The sequence below is a fragment of the Urocampus carinirostris genome, chromosome 20, assembly GCF_059441175.1.
Source record: "Urocampus carinirostris isolate Australia breed hairy pipefish chromosome 20, RoL_Ucar_1.0, whole genome shotgun sequence".
Taxonomy (NCBI): Eukaryota; Metazoa; Chordata; class Actinopteri; order Syngnathiformes; family Syngnathidae; genus Urocampus; species Urocampus carinirostris.
This window is the reverse complement of record NC_142368.1, coordinates 14,457,227-14,474,356: the sequence shown is the minus strand read 5'-3', so window position 1 is coordinate 14,474,356 and position 17,130 is coordinate 14,457,227. Positions and strand designations below refer to the sequence as shown.

At 40.4% G+C, this 17,130-nt stretch overlaps 1 protein-coding gene across 3 annotated transcripts in view; it reads left to right on the top strand.

Moving 5' to 3' along the window:
- Nucleotides 1-17,130, top strand: part of LOC148346329 (estrogen-related receptor gamma-like) — a 57,428-nt gene that overhangs the window by 1,638 nt on the left and 38,660 nt on the right. For 2 of the 3 annotated variants that reach the window (XM_088324735.1, XM_088324734.1), the window contains exon 1: nucleotides 11,299-11,547. The exons of the other annotated variant lie outside the window; for it this stretch is intronic. In XM_088324735.1, the coding sequence (XP_088180861.1) occupies nucleotides 11,492-11,547 (56 nt within the window). In that variant the 5' untranslated portion in view covers nucleotides 11,299-11,491. Of the gene's footprint in view, nucleotides 1-11,298; nucleotides 11,548-17,130 lie in introns of those variants that run through there. 3 annotated transcript variants of the gene reach the window in all.

The window sequence follows — 17,130 nt, the reverse complement described above, 5'->3', positions numbered from 1 at the left end:
TAGCGCTTTTCAAGTCAAAGACTTCCCAAAGCGCTTTACAATGTGCTCCACATTTCCCAATAGCGGCCTTGCAGCCATGTAAGGCGCTAACCTGCTTATTGGGGGTATTAGGGGTTCAGTGTCTTACCCAAGGACACTTCGACATGTAACACGGACGAGCCGGGATTCAAACTGGGATCCCTTGATCCCAAGACGAGCGCTCTACCTCTGCCGAACCGAGCTAGTTGAGCTATGATTAATGGCATCATCTGATATTTAAATTTCAGGTTTTCTGACATTTTCCAATGTCAAAAATTGGAAAAACGATAATCAAAACAACTGAATTTATCTCATGTCGAAAATATATTATATTTTTGTCCATTTTAGTCTCATTTTTTTGTTTTACTATAAGCCTTAAGTAAATATTTAAATAAGAAAAAAAAGCACAATTGCCCATCAACGCAACAGAAATATTTTACTTGGAAAGCTGATCATTTTCATCTATTATCTAAAGGTTTTTTTTGGGCACTTAACACATTTTTTTTATACTGTCTTTTTATTGTATTAGTTATTTCAAAATAGTTAAAGGAAAACTACAATACAAATTGAGATTAAACTTCCCTTTCTCATCACGTCACAGTCTTGCAAGTCATAGTGCCCAATCACGGATGAGCTATTTTTAGAACAGTGCCCGGTTACTTGCTGAGAATCGCTGCTACCTACAAAGTACACTTTTTTGGGAGTATAATTTAAACAAAATTAAGCAGTAATTGAATCCGTTGGCTTTTTAACACCATGATACCAGAGCATTCAAAAAACAATAGGCTTACAATTAACAATGATGTTATGCTAAGACAAAATGTATTTAAAGACGATAAGTCACGAAAATTAGTGTAGTAGTCTTAAAAGTTCACTTTTGCATCTGCTCTCACTAGATTGTGCAAGTGTTACTTCATTTTTTATATATTTATCACTGACCTGCTCACAGGCAAGCAGTCATAAACAAGCCACCTGTGGTTAAAGAAATTAAATTTTCCTGGACCATGAGTGCATCCCGGGATCCCGTGTGTGTGTAGGTGTAATTATCACTTGTGTGCTTGTGGAAAAAAAGAGGTGTAGTGTGTAAGAACTGTATCTGTGTTTTACTGCTCTGATAAAAAATAGTTTGGAATAATGCTGGTGTGCGATTATACTGGAAGTATGTACTCGTCGATAAAATTGTGGTACAATGGAACCTCGGTTCTCGACCATAATCCGTTCCAGAACCCTGTTGGAAAACCGATTTGTTCGATCACCGAAATCATTTTTCCCATTAAAAATAATGTAAATCGTTTTAATCCGTTCCAACACCCTGAATGTTCACCTTGAATTTTTAACGTAAACATAAAGCTAACCCAGGCTAATCGTTCGTTCGAGGTATCGTAATCTTCTGTACGAAAGATTACGCTACCGTGAACGTTTAAAAATAAAAAAAAAATGATAAAGAAAAGAATTATGAATAGGATTTCTTACCTTTGTGGTGGTCAGCAGAAGGCGCAGGTGGACGGTGGGGAGAGGGATGGACGAGGAAGGAAAATTATTGTTTGGAAGGATGTTCTTTTCTCTTAAAATACCGATCTAATGACACTTGCTTCTGCCTTCTTTTTAGCACTAGATTTCACAGCCTCCTTATTCTTTAATATCGTACTGATCTTAGATTTAGCCATGGTGTATTCCCTAGCAAGATCAGACACTCGCTCACCTCCTTCATATTTTGCTATTATTTCTTTCTTAAATGCAATAGTTGTACGCACTACTTTTTTTTTTTCACCTGTATCAACTTTGCTGCTTGCACTGACTTTCTTCGGAGGCATAATTAGGGGCTAAAACACTTGGTACACCTATATTAAAAGCGAAAGCAAAACGCGATAACAGTTGGTCAGGAAAAGAGCGATTTACACCCGTACGCCGCTCAGCATGGCACCCAAGCGTACGCACTCACGCATTACCGGCGTTCGACCTCCAATTTTTTGACCGAACAGCGAAGCAAGAATTTCTGGAAATTTTTGGTCGGACTCCGATTTGTTCGAACTGAGAGGCGTTCGAAAACCGAATTTCCACTGTATTTCAGTTTGTAAAAGGTATTCCCAAACAAATGATTTTCTTTTTAATTGGGCACGGAACATGTCGTGTGCCTCCCCACTATTATGCAAATATGTTGCAAAATGTTAGATGCACTATCGGACTCAAGAAGTTTAGTCTGAGTTGTCCAATCTGGCTTGTTTCCGTTTAGAGCTGTGACATCATTAAAGGAACACAACACTTTCAAATTGGCAAATACCATTAACACAACACGTGAAGAGACCTCCGAAACAGTTATTGTACTGAACAGCGATTGCATACAGCTCATTTCTACTTTTGAAGGTATATGATTGTGGCCTTTCGTTTGTGTTTTTCACTGCGTGTGTCGCATATTGTATACTTTTGTCTGCTAGATCCCCGTTAATGTCTGGGCTGCCGACAGCATTTCTTTTTTCTTTTTTTTTTTTTTTTTTTTTTTTTTATACTCTGGTGGCACTCGTTAGCTGACCACTGGAGCGGCAGTAGCTCAGGAGGTAGAGCGCTCGTCTTGGGATCAAGGGATCCCAATTCGTATCCCTGCTTGTCCGTGTTACATGTCAAAGTGTCCTTGGGTAAGACACTGAACCCCTAATACCCCCAATAAGCAGGTTAGCGCCTTACATGGCTGCAAGGCCGCTATTGGGAAATGTGGAGCACATTGTAAAGCGCTTTGGGAAGTCATTGACTTGAAAAGCTCTATAGAAATGCTGATCATTTCATTTCATTTCACTGTGTGTTGTTTGAGCGGCTACCCTGGCGTTAGCGCCGGTTTTGTCGTGTCCATTGGTTGTTTAGAGGTCAACCAATTATCGGGCGGGCCGGTTATCAGCACTGATATTTGTGAATTTGCCGAGTATCACGATTGACGTATTTATTTATGAACGTGCTGCTTATTAAGCACAATACCAAGCAACTACTGAGCTTTTCTCTCCCTCTCCTGCCTTGTGTCTCTGACGCTACCCAATCCCCACCCTGCGCCTTCTGATTGGAAAAGCGCCTGGGGCGGAGCCATTGAAGCAGGAAGCTGTCCCCACTCCACACTGTCCGCAATCTACTGGAGCGAGAGTTAGAGATATTGCAAGCAATGTTCTCTCTAAGCTGCGCGCATGCCCAATCGCGCGCTGCCCGCACATTCTCAGCGCACAAGAAAATCTAGCTAGCTCACAAAAATCAGGGCTCAAAATTGCTAATTAAGAAGCGAATTAAGTCAAAGCTACTTTGCATGAAGGTAAAAATACACGGGTTCCCCTTACGCTGTTTTCTAAATGTGGTATTTTGAAGTCAAGGTCAAAGTAGAACGAAGTGGAGTAAAGTCAGTAGAGTTTTTCGAGAACCGGCTTCTTCGCTGGTTCGCGCCTCGGCCGAGACATACCTAATTGGTATAATGGCGGCGCCCTCTGGCTGCGGCTGCATCGACTCGCTACAACGGGTCAGGTGTATCGACATTTCGTTCTGTGTACATTGTTACAAAGAATGACAATACAAAGGAAATTATTATTATTATTATTATTCGGCTCGGCTCACTAAAAGGAACCGGCTCTTTCGGGTCCTAAACGCCTCTTCTGGTTGTTTTTGCTTCTTTCATCCCTATATGACCAACTATTATGTAAAACTATGCACAAAATGACTTAAAGAAAGGGGGAATAGAACAAAAAAGAAAAAAATACCAAAATGAAAAAGTAGTGAAAAGCTGAGAAAAAAGAAACAAAAGGAAGAGAAAAAAGAAGAAAAATTCAGAAAAAAAGCCAGAAAAAAGAAAAGAAACAACTGAAAAAAAAGTAAATAGAGATCAAAAAGAAAAAAAGTAACAGCTAGGAAAAATAAACACAATGAGATTGTTTTTAAAGGAATTGAAAAAATAGAAAAAAACAGGGGAAAAAGAAGAAAAGGTTTGTGTACCAAGTCAATCTTGTTGCCAACATTGTACTTCCACTAAAAAATGTGATCAAATACAGTTGTGTATCGTGCAACCGACTCAATAAGCCCCCAAAATGTTAGTATTATGCGACAAAAGATACCAGGAAAAAAAAGAAATGGATATCTTGTGAAAGAATTGTAAGAACAAACAACGTTTGTAGGCCGTACAACCTTTGCAATAATACATGAGTCAATTCATTCAAAAGTGAAAAATAATTTTGCATTTCCGCAAACTCAGCAAAATGTAACGTGATGTCAAATTTTGGACATGTTTGATAATGACTTAGTTGCCACACTTGAGATTATGGTTGCTCACTGTTGTTTCAAGCGTTGCCCACCGACAGGGAACATTGATTGCAAATATATTTTGCGAATATTTTCACATATGGAAATACGGTCTTATTTCTTTCCACGCCCTTGACCCCCCTCGACTAAAATGTCATCAACGTGCAACAACACACGTGCAAAATTAGACAACACCGATGTCTCATTCCTACTTCACGTGAACGCGAACTCTGATTTTCCTATGCTTCTCAGCACTGCGCTTTCGATAGAACGAGTGTCGCAATCGTCGTCTATATAATGAGTTTATTAAGACATATTCATGCGAACGTAACCAACACTGGAGGCGACCCAATATAGCTGAACGCTATAATATTCACCACTAAGGCAAGTTGTACACACATAGGCTTTATATGGCGTTCTATCGTAGCTTTTTGTATGTAGTTGTTCATGGATCGCTGTAAACAGAGCACTATTGTGGATGAGACCCTAGTTTTACTGGATGTGTCAACAAATATTTGAAATTAATTTAACTTTGCCCCCCTATCTACTGTTAAGTAAGACACACATCAAACCAATTGTGTTGTGTGGCTTTGGGAGACTACAGAGGAATACTACACTAATTACCGTAAATTCCGGACTATAAGCCGCTACTTTTTTCCCAAACCTTATTCAGTGATGCGGCCAATTGATATCATTTTTCTAACAGCCGCCAGCGGCGCTCGAGTACCAAAGGTAAGATTTAGACAGGTGGAATATATGAGCCGAGGATGACTGCAACTTCTTAGCTTGTGCACAAATTAAATTAGCGTAGACATATCCTCATCTCTCATCTCATCTCATTAGCCGTACCGCTTATCCTCAGTAGGGTCGCGGGGGGGCTGGAGCCCATCCCAGCAATCATCGGGCAGTGGGCAGGGGACACCCTGAACTGGTTGCCAGCCAATCGCAGGGCACACAGGGACAGACAACTCATTCGCTCATTCACACCTAGGGACAATTTGGACCGGCCAATTCACCTGAAATGCATGTTTTTGGAATGTGGGAGGAAACCCACGCAAGCACGGGGAGAACATACAAACTCCGCACAGAAAGTCTGGAGCTGGATTTGAACCCACGACAGGTTCCCATGACATGAACTGTGCCGCACAAGCGCTAACCACTGCGCCGCCGTGCTGCCCTAGACATATCCTCATCATGCAAATTGCAAAAAGAAAGGCACATGACGTGGCTTTCAAGCTAAACGCAATCAAGCAGTCCGATAAAGAAGGAAACAGAGTTACTGCACGTAAACTTCACTTTGCGAGTGTGTTGCCAGCGTGGGACGACGTCTATGTGACAAAGTTTTTTTCCCAAACTGGGGAAGATGACTTTGATTACATCAATTATAAGGAGGAAGATGAGGACGGTTTACCGTGGTTTCTGCCAGTACGGTATGTTTTTTTTAACAGACCCGTTTGCTGAGTTGCGAGCGTGTTCCTAGTAGCGTTTTGCTACCCTTCACAGGCACGGTTTGGGATGAAAGTTATATTATAATTAAAGCTTCGAAAACTCTCTCGGTGTACCGTCTTTCTTTGAATATATGTGTAACCGATGTATAATATGTATTTGCACCTGTATATTTTTGTTATGTATTTATTTGAGACACTTATTCTGATATGTTTTGCGAATTAAAAAAGAGGGGGCGGAGCAAACGCAGGCTGACGGGAAGTGGGGCAAAGGTGAGTGAGACCTGTTGTCGCAGCGGACAATAGTGGATATATATTTTTCCCACCCTTACCTTTGGAAATATAGACTTTTTTTCCTTGGATTAGTTTCAACGGGTACCCGGACTGTGCAGGTCTGCATCAAACCTTAAGTACTGGTATCATTTTCTGTTCATTATGCCGGCTGTGGTTTGAGGACTGTTTACTTTATATTCAGTTACAATCTCGGGACTCAAAGTGGGGTTTGGATTAATTTTGTGATTGTGTTACATGTTTTAATGTGGGCGCGTGCGGCTTATATACAGGTGCGGCTTGTGTAAGTACAAAATCGGTTTCCCTCCTAAAATGTGGTAGGTGCGCTCTATAGTCTGGAATTTACGGTAGTCATGTGAAAGTCAAATGTTAGTCATCTTAGTCTTGTTGAAATTTTAATTTATTTACTGTAAGAGGTTTCAGAGTGCTTTTATAGTTGTATTCAAATTCATAACATCGTTCTTTTTTCTTTTTGCATCAAAAAAAAAAATCACAAACCAATTTTTTTTAGCTTTTTACAGCAAATGTATATCGGCTCCAAATATCTGTTATCTCCCTCCTATTAATACCAATAATCGGTATCGGCCCTGAAAAACCTATATCGGTCAATCCTTATTTGTTTATTCTTTGCTAGCTTTGCGTTGTTACAAAAGCCATTGCTGCTTTTCATTGTCTGTTTCCAGTTAGCCTGGCTGTTCACCCTGTGTTTTTTTTGATGGGTTAGAAGTGTTCCTGGTTTGTTTATTATTTTACACAAAAAACACTAAAACCTCGCTTAAAACACTCTTAACCTCTTTGACTAACAGTCAAAACAATATGGTGACTGGCCTGCTAGGGTGCTGGTGTCCCTCCGATGACTTCACAACTGACCAAAAAAAAGGTCAAGTCAAGTTTTTTTTTATTTGTGACGCCCTTAATCACAAAGAGTCTCAAAGGGGTGCACAGGTTATTGCACAGACTATTATTTCAGACTATTATGACACCATCCCCTGATCTGGAAACAACATGAGGGCAAGGAAAAACTCAAAAACCTCAACATGAGGTAAATAAAGAAACCTTGAGAAGGGACCGCACATGTGGTATCCCCCTTTCAGGATTACCAGGCAAAGGATGTTGCAATTACGAATAATACAGAGATATTGTCCACAAAAAGTATAGGTTATTCATATGCTATAGAGTAGAAGTGTGTTTTAAGCTTAGATTTAAACATTTCCACTGAGGTTGCAGATCGGATCTCAGGGGGAAGAGCATTCCACAGCACTAGTGCCCGGATGGAGAACGCTCTCGAACCTGCGGAACTTGCAAAATGTTTGGAATATACAAATGAAATATATATATCGATTTTATGCAAAAAAAAAAACATGTACCAGTTCCTCACATGCATGTTTAAGAATTTGGGAATACCTTGCGTAAAAGAGTGTCTCTGGTGGACAGTTCAACATCTCTCCACAAGAGGGCAACAAAACCAAATCGATCTAGGCATCCTCAACCCAACTGCCCCTTAGGTTTCTTCCCTTCTCCCTTCATTAGTGTGAATACTCCTTGAGGCTATCTTACATGACAAATGTTAGAGATTTTTTTTAAGTGCGCTTGGAAAACCTTTGACCCTTTTCCTTAAATAATCTTATTCACACACCCAAATTTTCCCAATCTCGTCTGCCAGTGCCTTTCATTCGCTTGCGTCCATTTTCCATCAGCCCACTTTCAGCAATGGACCTGACTTCTTTTATAACGCCGTAGTTTTATTTTTGCTCCATCTGTCTCTTCTTGCTTTCCTTGGCTTGAGCTGCCTTCTGGGAAGCCCTGGAGTGTGTGCGAGTGTGTGTTTTTTGTGCGTTTGTGTTTCCGCTGCCACGGCGGGGCACTGAGACAATGATGTTTGCACACACTGTCAAGACTCTTTGCTTCAGTTCCACTAATTGACGGATGGCTGCGAGTCGGACCTTAACTTAAGTAGATTACGCTTACTAGATCTGCATCCTGATGCTCTTCTTTGTGTACCTGTGTGTGTTTGTTTACACCGTTACCACACAAATGGTTGTGCGATCGTTTACCAGCAGCAGTGTTGAAATGGAACACAGTACTTTGTTCTGCGCAGAGATTGCGTTTGAAATTCCTTATTATATATACCGCCAATTCCGGACTATAGAGCGCACCTGATTATAAGCCGCACCCACCACATTTTGAGAGGAAAACCGATTTTGTACATACACAAGCCGCACCTGTATATAAGCCGCATGCGCCCACATTTAAACGTGTAACACAAACACAAAATGAACCCAAACCCGACTTCAAGTCCCGCGATTGAAACTACATGTCCTTCATCAAAGTCCACAGTCCAAAAATCACAGCCAGCAAAATGAACGGAAAATGATACCGGTACTTAAGGTTTGATGCAGACCTGCAGAGTCCAGGTCCCGTTGAAAGTAATCAGAGGAAAAAAGTGTATATTTCCAAAGGTAAGGGTGGGAAAAATATATCAGATGAACACATTTATTCATGCAACTCCTTTTTCTTGAACCAACTTTTTACCCCCTCTTCTTTCCTTGCCTGTCCCTCACCTTTAGCGGTCCCCACTTAAACTCGGCACCCCGCGTTTGTTCCGCCCCTCATTTTTCGTTCACCCGGATCAGAATAAGTGTCTTAAATAAATACAAATAAATACATTACAAAAATATACAGTTGCAAATACATATTATACATGGGTTACACATATTTACAAAGAAAGACGGTACACAAGAGAGTTTTTAAAGCTTAAATAATAATAATATAGCTTTGACAGGAAAGTTTATGGTAGCAACACTCGAGCGCCGCTAGCGGCCGTTCGAAAAATGACATAAATTGGCCGCATCACTGAATAAGCCGCAGGGTTGAAAGTTAGTGAAAAAAGTAGCGGCTTATAGTCCGGAATTTACGGTAATAAGTAAACGGAAAGGAGATCCAGTCGCAAACATCATTCTTTGTGAACATATATCGAATGATAAAAAAATAAATATGCTGGAGTTGCTGTCACCAAAGGTTAACAACCAAGTGTGAATATCATATCAAATGTTAGCGTAATAGCCAACGCCTCTCAAAGGCACAAACACACTTGAAACCATGCTTTCAATTTTCAATTTATAAATTTTGTGCTTGCATCGTTTGCCCTTCTTTAATAATTGTATCCTAAAAACGTTTTTTTTCTTCTTATTTTTATTATTTCTTTCTATTATTTAACATCATGCTCTGAGGAGAGTGATGAACAACAAGAGTATGAGTATGGATGTTAAGAGGGGACTGTATGAGAGTTTGATTTTGCCGACTGTGTTGTATGGTGCAGATACTTGGAGCCTGAACGCAGATTTAAGAAAGAAGTTGAATGTTTTTGAGATGAAGTGTTTGAGGAGTATGTTAGGAGTGACAAGATTGGATAGATTGAGAAATGAAATTGTGAGAGAAAGAACTGGCGTAGTAGTGGAACTGAGCAAGCGTGTGGATAACAGAGTACTTGGTTTGGACACATGGAGAGGATGAATGAGGAGCGAATGTTGAAGAGGATTTACAGAGCAGAAGTCAATGGAAGGAGACCAAGAGGAAGGCCGCCATTGACGTGGATGGATGGTGTTATGAGTGCACTGCAGGAAAGAGGTCGAAATATAATGGAAGCTAGAGCTCTTGTTGGTGATAGGAAGGAGTGGAGAGGTGTTGTGAAAGGATAGTGGGATTGTGGATGCGTTCTTAAGGATGGGCTATGATGCGGCAGGGGTAAACCAGTGAAAGCTGTCGGGCCCTGCTGTTGAACAAAAGAGTGTGTTGTGTCACCCTGACCCGAGTGACATGGCCGCTTTCTGGTGTCCCTTTTTGCTATTTATTTCCCTTTCATTTTCTTTGTTATTGTATGTGTGTGTCTTGCTGTTGGTCACCCCTCTTGAGGGATATGACCAAGGTAGATAGATAGATAGATAGAATTATTTAACTATTTAATTCAGTAGCCACACTCCATTCGAAAAAAAATTCTGCCTGCAGTGGTAATTTCTCTTGAATAAATTGAATAAATAAAATCTTTAAAAGGTTTTAATTATTTAAAAAAAAAACGTGTTTAACTGAAAAAAACGTAATATATTGCGCCTGGCAACATTAGAGCAGCAGGTTTCAAATGACTTAAATCCAGTGCAGTACTTTGAGCTGATCAGCTGTTCTGCACACTAAGTAATCGAATCGAGGATGTAAGTCACGCTCGGCGCACACCTACACAAAAAAACGGCAAAATGCACGTGAAAACAAAATGCTCATTTTAAAATCATATTCAACAAAAGTATAACATATACTAACTTTAGGATCTTGTGTGAAGGGTATGAAGAGAGAGAGAAAAGGAAAAAAGGAATTTGGATTCAAGAGGTTAAAAAGACACAGAGAGAGAAAGATACAGAGCAACGGAGGGAGAGGGAGAGAGAAATCCAAAGAGAAATAGAAAGACAGAAGGAGAGAAAAGGGAAAACGTGCGAAGGGTTGGAAGAGAGAAAGAAAAGGAAAAAAGGAAGTTAGAGCAAAATAAGTTCGAGAGAGAGAGAGAGAGACAAAGGAATAGAGAGAGAGAAAGAGAGCAAGAGAGCGTTAGAAACAAAAGATAAAAAGTCGTGAGAGAGGGGGAAAAGAAAGGAAGAGGAAGAAAGAATCCCAAAGAGAAATAGAAAGACAGAAGGAGAGAAAAGAGAAAAGAAAGCGCGAAGGGTAAGAAGAGAGAAAGAGAAAAGGGAGAAACAGAAAAAAATAAGTTAGAGCAAAAGAAGTAAAAAGACACAGAGAGAGAAAGAGACAAAGAGCAACAAAGGAAGAGAAAAAAAAGAGAGAGAGAGAGATAGAGATAGAGAGAAATACAAATACAAATAAATACAAGTACAGTGTCTTTGTTCGAGGCACCTGGCTTTGACAACAGCAAGTTGACACATTTCAACCTGCAGCTTGTTTTTCTCTTGCGCTTCTCTGCTCGTTGTCCTTGTTGTCACCAGATCAGCCAGAAGGCTCCATAAACAAAACTAACATTTTTAAAGTGCTTGCAGAAAATGGGAATTAGAAAATACAATTATGTTATGGTTTTGTGACGCTCAACCCTTATTTTATTGTCATTTTAAAGTCCCACTCGTAAAATCATTCCCTCGGTGAAGTCATCCTCGTGATGACATCTCTCGGCTTGATCCACCTGCCAGCTGCTATTGGTCGACTTAGGAACCAATAGGGCGCCGGCTGAGCGTAGCGCATAGGGGAGGGGTGGGCCTTTCAAATGCTGTGGCCGGACCTTGACGGGGGCCGTCTTTGCTCAGACACCATTGTCACCCGGTCGAGTCACAGCTAGACTAAATACAAGGACGTTAAAAGAAATTTGACCGGAACCTGGATAGATTCCAGTTAGCTTGCCGTCACTCCGGAACAAGAGGAAGCGTGTTTTGTTTTGCTTTTTTTTTTTTTGCGCTCTGAGCATGTTGGCATAAGTCCTCATGGATTTAGTTGACCTCTACCTTCCAGAGTGCTTCACTTACCACCCTGACGCACAGTGAGTACGCGAAATTAGGTTGATTCTATCCTTTATATGCAGGGTTCATACAGGCACTGTTCATTTTAGCTGTGAAAAGTGATGGGTCCCGGGGACTCGCGTGCTCAAAAATCTATGGGTCCCAACAGAGATCTATGGCTCCCCGAAATTTAGTGTGCTCCATGTCGTATTTTCCCTTACAAAATACAAAAAAAATTGTTTATTTGTGTAGTTTAACATGTTATATTGTACATGTGTTTCCTTATATCATATATATTGTTCATGAACATTTTGTGATGAGACACTGAGTTGCTCGACATGAATGAGGTTTATTATAAAAAAGTTCAAAAATGAAGTCGCTTGGACGTTCACTGTAGAAGGAAAAAATACACGTAAATATAATTAAGTAGAATAATACGTTTTCTTGTTTTCTGCATTAAATTATTGTTGTAATATACTGATTAAAAGGGATCACCACAAACCTGTCGTTTTTCACTTTCTCCTTTTATACTTCCTTTTTTTTCTTAACTTCTTTATACAACATCATCATTCGTGATATAATGCATCAAAGCAAGTGAGCCGTTGGAGAGCCGGCTCTCTTGAATGAGTTGAGCCGAAAAAGCCGGTTCTCTAAAAAGAAACGGACTTTCACTACAGAACTCGAACTGGAGATCGGGGTGCGGACGAAAACTCGAACCGCGAGACCAAAACAACAATAGCGAATCTGCCTGTCGAAAAGTTTGGAGTGCGGTAAATCTTTGTTAAAAAATGATAATGGCAATTTCGTGTCAAAAAAGTTGCGTCCCGGGGACACACATTGATTGGACAGCAAAAATAATGCGTCTAGGACGCAGGGACGCCGGCAAACCAGAACACTGTACAGGTGTCTGAAATCTTTGAGAATGTTTAAATTTTAAAGTTGTGTTTTCAAGGTTTAAAGAGTGCTTGTATTTAGGGTGCAGTGTTCGTAAATGCTTGAAATTGTTGCAATGTTTCCTGGCAGCCTGACTAAAAAGACCATGAGTTAAATGAAGAAAAATAAGTCTATGTAAAAATGATGCTGACCGGCCTGTTTTGGTGGCTTTGCTTTGCCATTGCATTCCCTCCTTCCCCGTGATTGACGGCAGCCTGCATTAGTCTGTATGGCGTTGTCATGTGAAGTGTGAAAGCACCCTACGCACTACGGTACTAAAGTTTTTTTTAAAATGGTTTTAAAAGTGCTTAAAAGGTGCTTGAATTTGGCCTTGAAAAAGATGTACGAACCCTGTAGATTAGACTAATATTTTTTTTTTATTGATTACAACGAAATCATGAAGAACAAGTGGGAGAACGTTCACGCTAAAAATATGTGCAACACTTTTGCATTTTCAGTTGTATTATTTTTGTCGGATTTATCGTATTCATTCGTGCACAAAGAATTTAATTTTTAATAACATAAGTTTGTCAAATATCGCCGACCACAATAAAATAACATTGAATGCAACAGGAAACAAGCCCGGGTGGTGGAGGTGTGAGCACTAGATCTTAACCACCAGTGATGTAGATGACATACAAAAAGACATTTGATTCTTATCTCATTATCACACAATTTTTATTTATGGTACCAGAGACGAATGTTTGAGAATGGAGAAAAACAGAAAATTGTTCTGAAAGTTACCAATAAACGCAAAAAGCAGAGGAATCAGACTTTAAAGGACGTTAAATAAATACACTGTAAATTTTCTTTTCTTTTTTTTTTTAATCGGTTTGTAAGATTTCAATCATTCATTGACTGAACCCCAAATTGTAAGATTGTGCTTCTAGTCCAGGGGTGTCAAACTCATTTTAACTCTGGGGCCACATGATGGAACAAACATTCTGTCGGGGGCCGGACTAGTAGATTAAGAGAAAGAAAAAGAGATAAAGAAATAAGAGAAAGAGGGAGGGAAAAGGAGAGAGGGCGGGACAAAGAAAGAAAGAGAGAGAGGGAGAGAGCGTGAGAAACAAAAGATAAAAAGTCGTGAGAGAGGGGGAAAAGAAAGGGAGAGGAAGAAAGAAATCCAAAGAGAAATAGAAAGAAGGAGAGAAAAGAAAGCGCAAAGGGTAGGAAGAGATAAAGAGAAAACAGAGTGCGAAGGGTATGAAGAGAGAAAGAGAAATGAGAGAAAAGGAAGTTAGAGTAAAAGAGGTTAAAAGACAGAGAGAAAGAAAGAGACAAAGGAAAAGAAAAAGACACAGAGAGTGAAAGAGACAGAGTGGGAGAAAAGGGGTGGGAAAGAGAGAGAGCAAAAGAGAGAGAGAGAAATAAATAAAAGTACAGTGTCTTTGTGAAAGGCACCTGGCTTTGGCAACATCAAGTTGACATATTTCAACCTGCAGCTTGTTTTTCTCTTGCGCTTCTCTGAGTGTTGTCTCGCGGGCCGGATTCAATCCCTTAGCCGGCCTGATCTGGCCAGCGGGCCGCCTGTTTGACACCTGTGTTTAGTCTATCATATTTAACGGTAAATATTTGTGTGAAAAATGATAAAAGAACAGTATCTGAGGGTGACCCTTTGTTTTGGGTGTCAACCTTTCTTCCTGCCACCGCGCAAACTCGTTTATTGCTTTTAGAGCACGGATTGTTCCAGTACTTTTTGTCTACCACTCTAAAAATGAAAATCTAACATTTTTTTGTATCTAGTTCAGGGTTGTCAAACTTATTTTAGGTCTGGGGCCACACGATAGAACAAACATTCTGTCGGGGGCCGGGCTAGTAGATTAAAGAGAAAGAAATAAGAGAAAGAGGGAGGGAAAAGGAGAGAGGGCGGGACAAAGAAAGAAAGAGAGAGAGGGAGAGAGCGTGAGAAACAAAAGATAAAAAGTCGTGAGAGAAGGTGAAAAGAAAGGGAGAGGAAGAAAGAAATCCAAAGGGAAAAGAAAACGCGACGGGTATGAACAGAGAAAGAGAAGAGAGAAAAGAAAACGCAAAGGGTATGAAGAGAGAAAGAGAAGAGAGAAAAGGAAAAAAGGAAGTTAGAGCAAAAGAGGTTAAAAGACACAGAGTGAAAGACAGAGAGGGAGAAAAGGGGTGGAAAAGAGAGAGTGAGACACAGAGAGAGAAACAGGGTGGAAAAGAGAGAGAGTCAGAGAGAGAGAAACGGGGTGAAAAGAGAAAGAGAAACAGAGGGAGAAAAGGAGTGGAAAAGAGAGGGAGAAAAGGGGTGGAAAAGAGAGAGAGAGACAGAGAGGGAGAAAAATGGTGAAAAAGAGAGAGAGAGAGAGAGACACAGAGAGAGACACAAAGGGAGAGAGAGGGGGTGGAAAAGAGATTGAGAGACAGAGAGAGAGAGAAAAGGGATGGAAAATAGAGAGAGAGAAAGAGAGGGGGGGAAGGGGGTGGAAAAGAGATTAAGAGACAGAGAGAGAGGGAGAGGGAGAAAAGGGGTGGAAAAGAAAGAGAGAGAGAGAGAGGGGGGGGATTGAGAGACAGAGAGAGAGGGAGAAAAGAGGTGAGAGAGAGAGAGAGAAAGAAATGAGAGAGAGAGAGAGAGAAAGAAAAGAGAGAGAAAGAAAAGAGAGAGAGAGGGAAAAGAGAGAGAGAGAGAGAGAGAGAGAGAAATACAAGTACAGTGTCTTTGTTCGAGGCACCTGGCTTTGGCAACATCAAGTTGCCATATTTCAACCTGCAGCTTGTTTTTCTCTTGCAAAAATGTGTGGACTTAACATAGTACCGCGCAGAACTCTGATATACTTTGAGTGAATGTATGTTTCTAAGGCTAATAGGCACCTTTTTAACTTTTTTTTTTCATTTTTCCGTTAGAGCCAGCTTAACTCTAGATTCCCAGCCTGATTTGGAGTTTTGTTTGTGATGGTAATAGTTGCAATGGTGACAGTAATGTAACCGGTCTGTTTGTTGCTGGTCACGGTGAGTGAACAGAACCAGTTTGGCAGGAAACGACTCCCACGGAGGGTTTTTTATTATTAGCCGTGCTCCTAATCGTATTTAATCATTTATTTTTATGAGGGCTGGTTAAATTGTTAAAATATATATATAAGATTGTCATTATTACCCGATAACATGTTTTTTTAAACAAAGATTTACCGCAGTCCAAAGTTTTCGTCAGGCAGATCTGCCATTGTTGTTTTGGTCTCGCGGTTCGAGTTTTCGTCTGCACGCCGATCTCGAGTTGTGTGGTGAATAGTCCGTCTCTTTTTAGAGAACCGGCTTTTTCGGCTCAACTCGGCTCTCCAATGGCTCACTTGCTTTGATGATTGATATTACGAATTATGTTGTATTAAGAAGTTAAGGAATAAAGGAAGTATAAAGGAGAAAATGAAAAAAGACAGGTTTGTGGTGATCCCTTTAATTGGTATATTACCAACAATAATTTGATGCAGAAAATGAATTCAGAATTTGATGATTAAAACTGAATGAATATATAGATTTTTATTACCGTAAATTCCGGACTATAGAGCGCACCTGATTATAAGCCGCACCCACCATATTTTAAGATGAAAACCGATTTTGTACATACACAAGCCGCACCTGTATATAAGCCGCACACACCCACATTTAAACATGTAACACAAACACAAAATGAACCCAAACCCGACTTCAAGTCCCGCGATTGAAACTAAATGTCCTTCATTAAAGTCCACAGTCCAAAAATCACAGCCGACATAATGAACGGAAAATGATACCGGTACTTAAGGTTTGATGCAGACTTGCAGAGTCCGGGTCCTGTTGAAAGTAATCCAAGGAAAAAAGTGTATATTTCCAAAGGTAAGGGTGGGAAAAATATATCAGATGAACACATTTACTCACGCAACTCCTTTTTCTTTAACCAACTTTTTACCTCCTCTTCTTTCCTTGTCCGTCCCTCACCTTTAGCGGTCCCCACTTAAACTCGGCACCCCGCGTTTGTTCCGCCCCTCATTTTTCGATCACCTGTGCAAAACATATCAGAATAAGTGTCTAAAATAAATACAAAAAAAATACATTACAAAAATATACAGTTGCAAATACATATTATACATGGGTTACACATATTTACAAAGAAAGACGGTACACCGAGAGAGTTTTCAAAGCTTTAATAATAATAATATAATTTTCATCCCAAACCGTGCCTGTGAAAGGTACCAACACGCTACTAATAACACGCTCGCAACGCATCATGCGTATCTGTTAAAGTGGCAGTTAGAAGAGTTCCATAAATTGGCCGCTTCACTGAATAAGCCGCAGGGCTGACAATTGGGAAAAAAAGGAGCGGCTTATAGTCTGGAATTTACGGTATATTAAACTAGGAACTTATCAGCAGCCATGATTACAAAAAAAAATCTTTTGTAAATGTATCTGCTGTAAAAACGAGGAAAGAGGTCTAAAATATTGGAAGCTAGAGCTCTTGTTGGTGATAGGAATGAGAGGAAAGGTGTTGTAAAAGGATAGTGGGATGTTTGGACGCTTTCTAAGGGATGGGCAGGGGACCTCTATGATGCGGCAGGGGTAAACCAGTGAAAGCTGTCTGGCCCTGCTGTCACCCTGACCCGAGTGACATGGCCGCTTTCTTGTGTCCTGTTTCTTCGGGAGCACAGGTGTCAAGCATGTGGCCCGCGTGCCGGACCAGGCCCGCCAAGGCTTTTAATCCG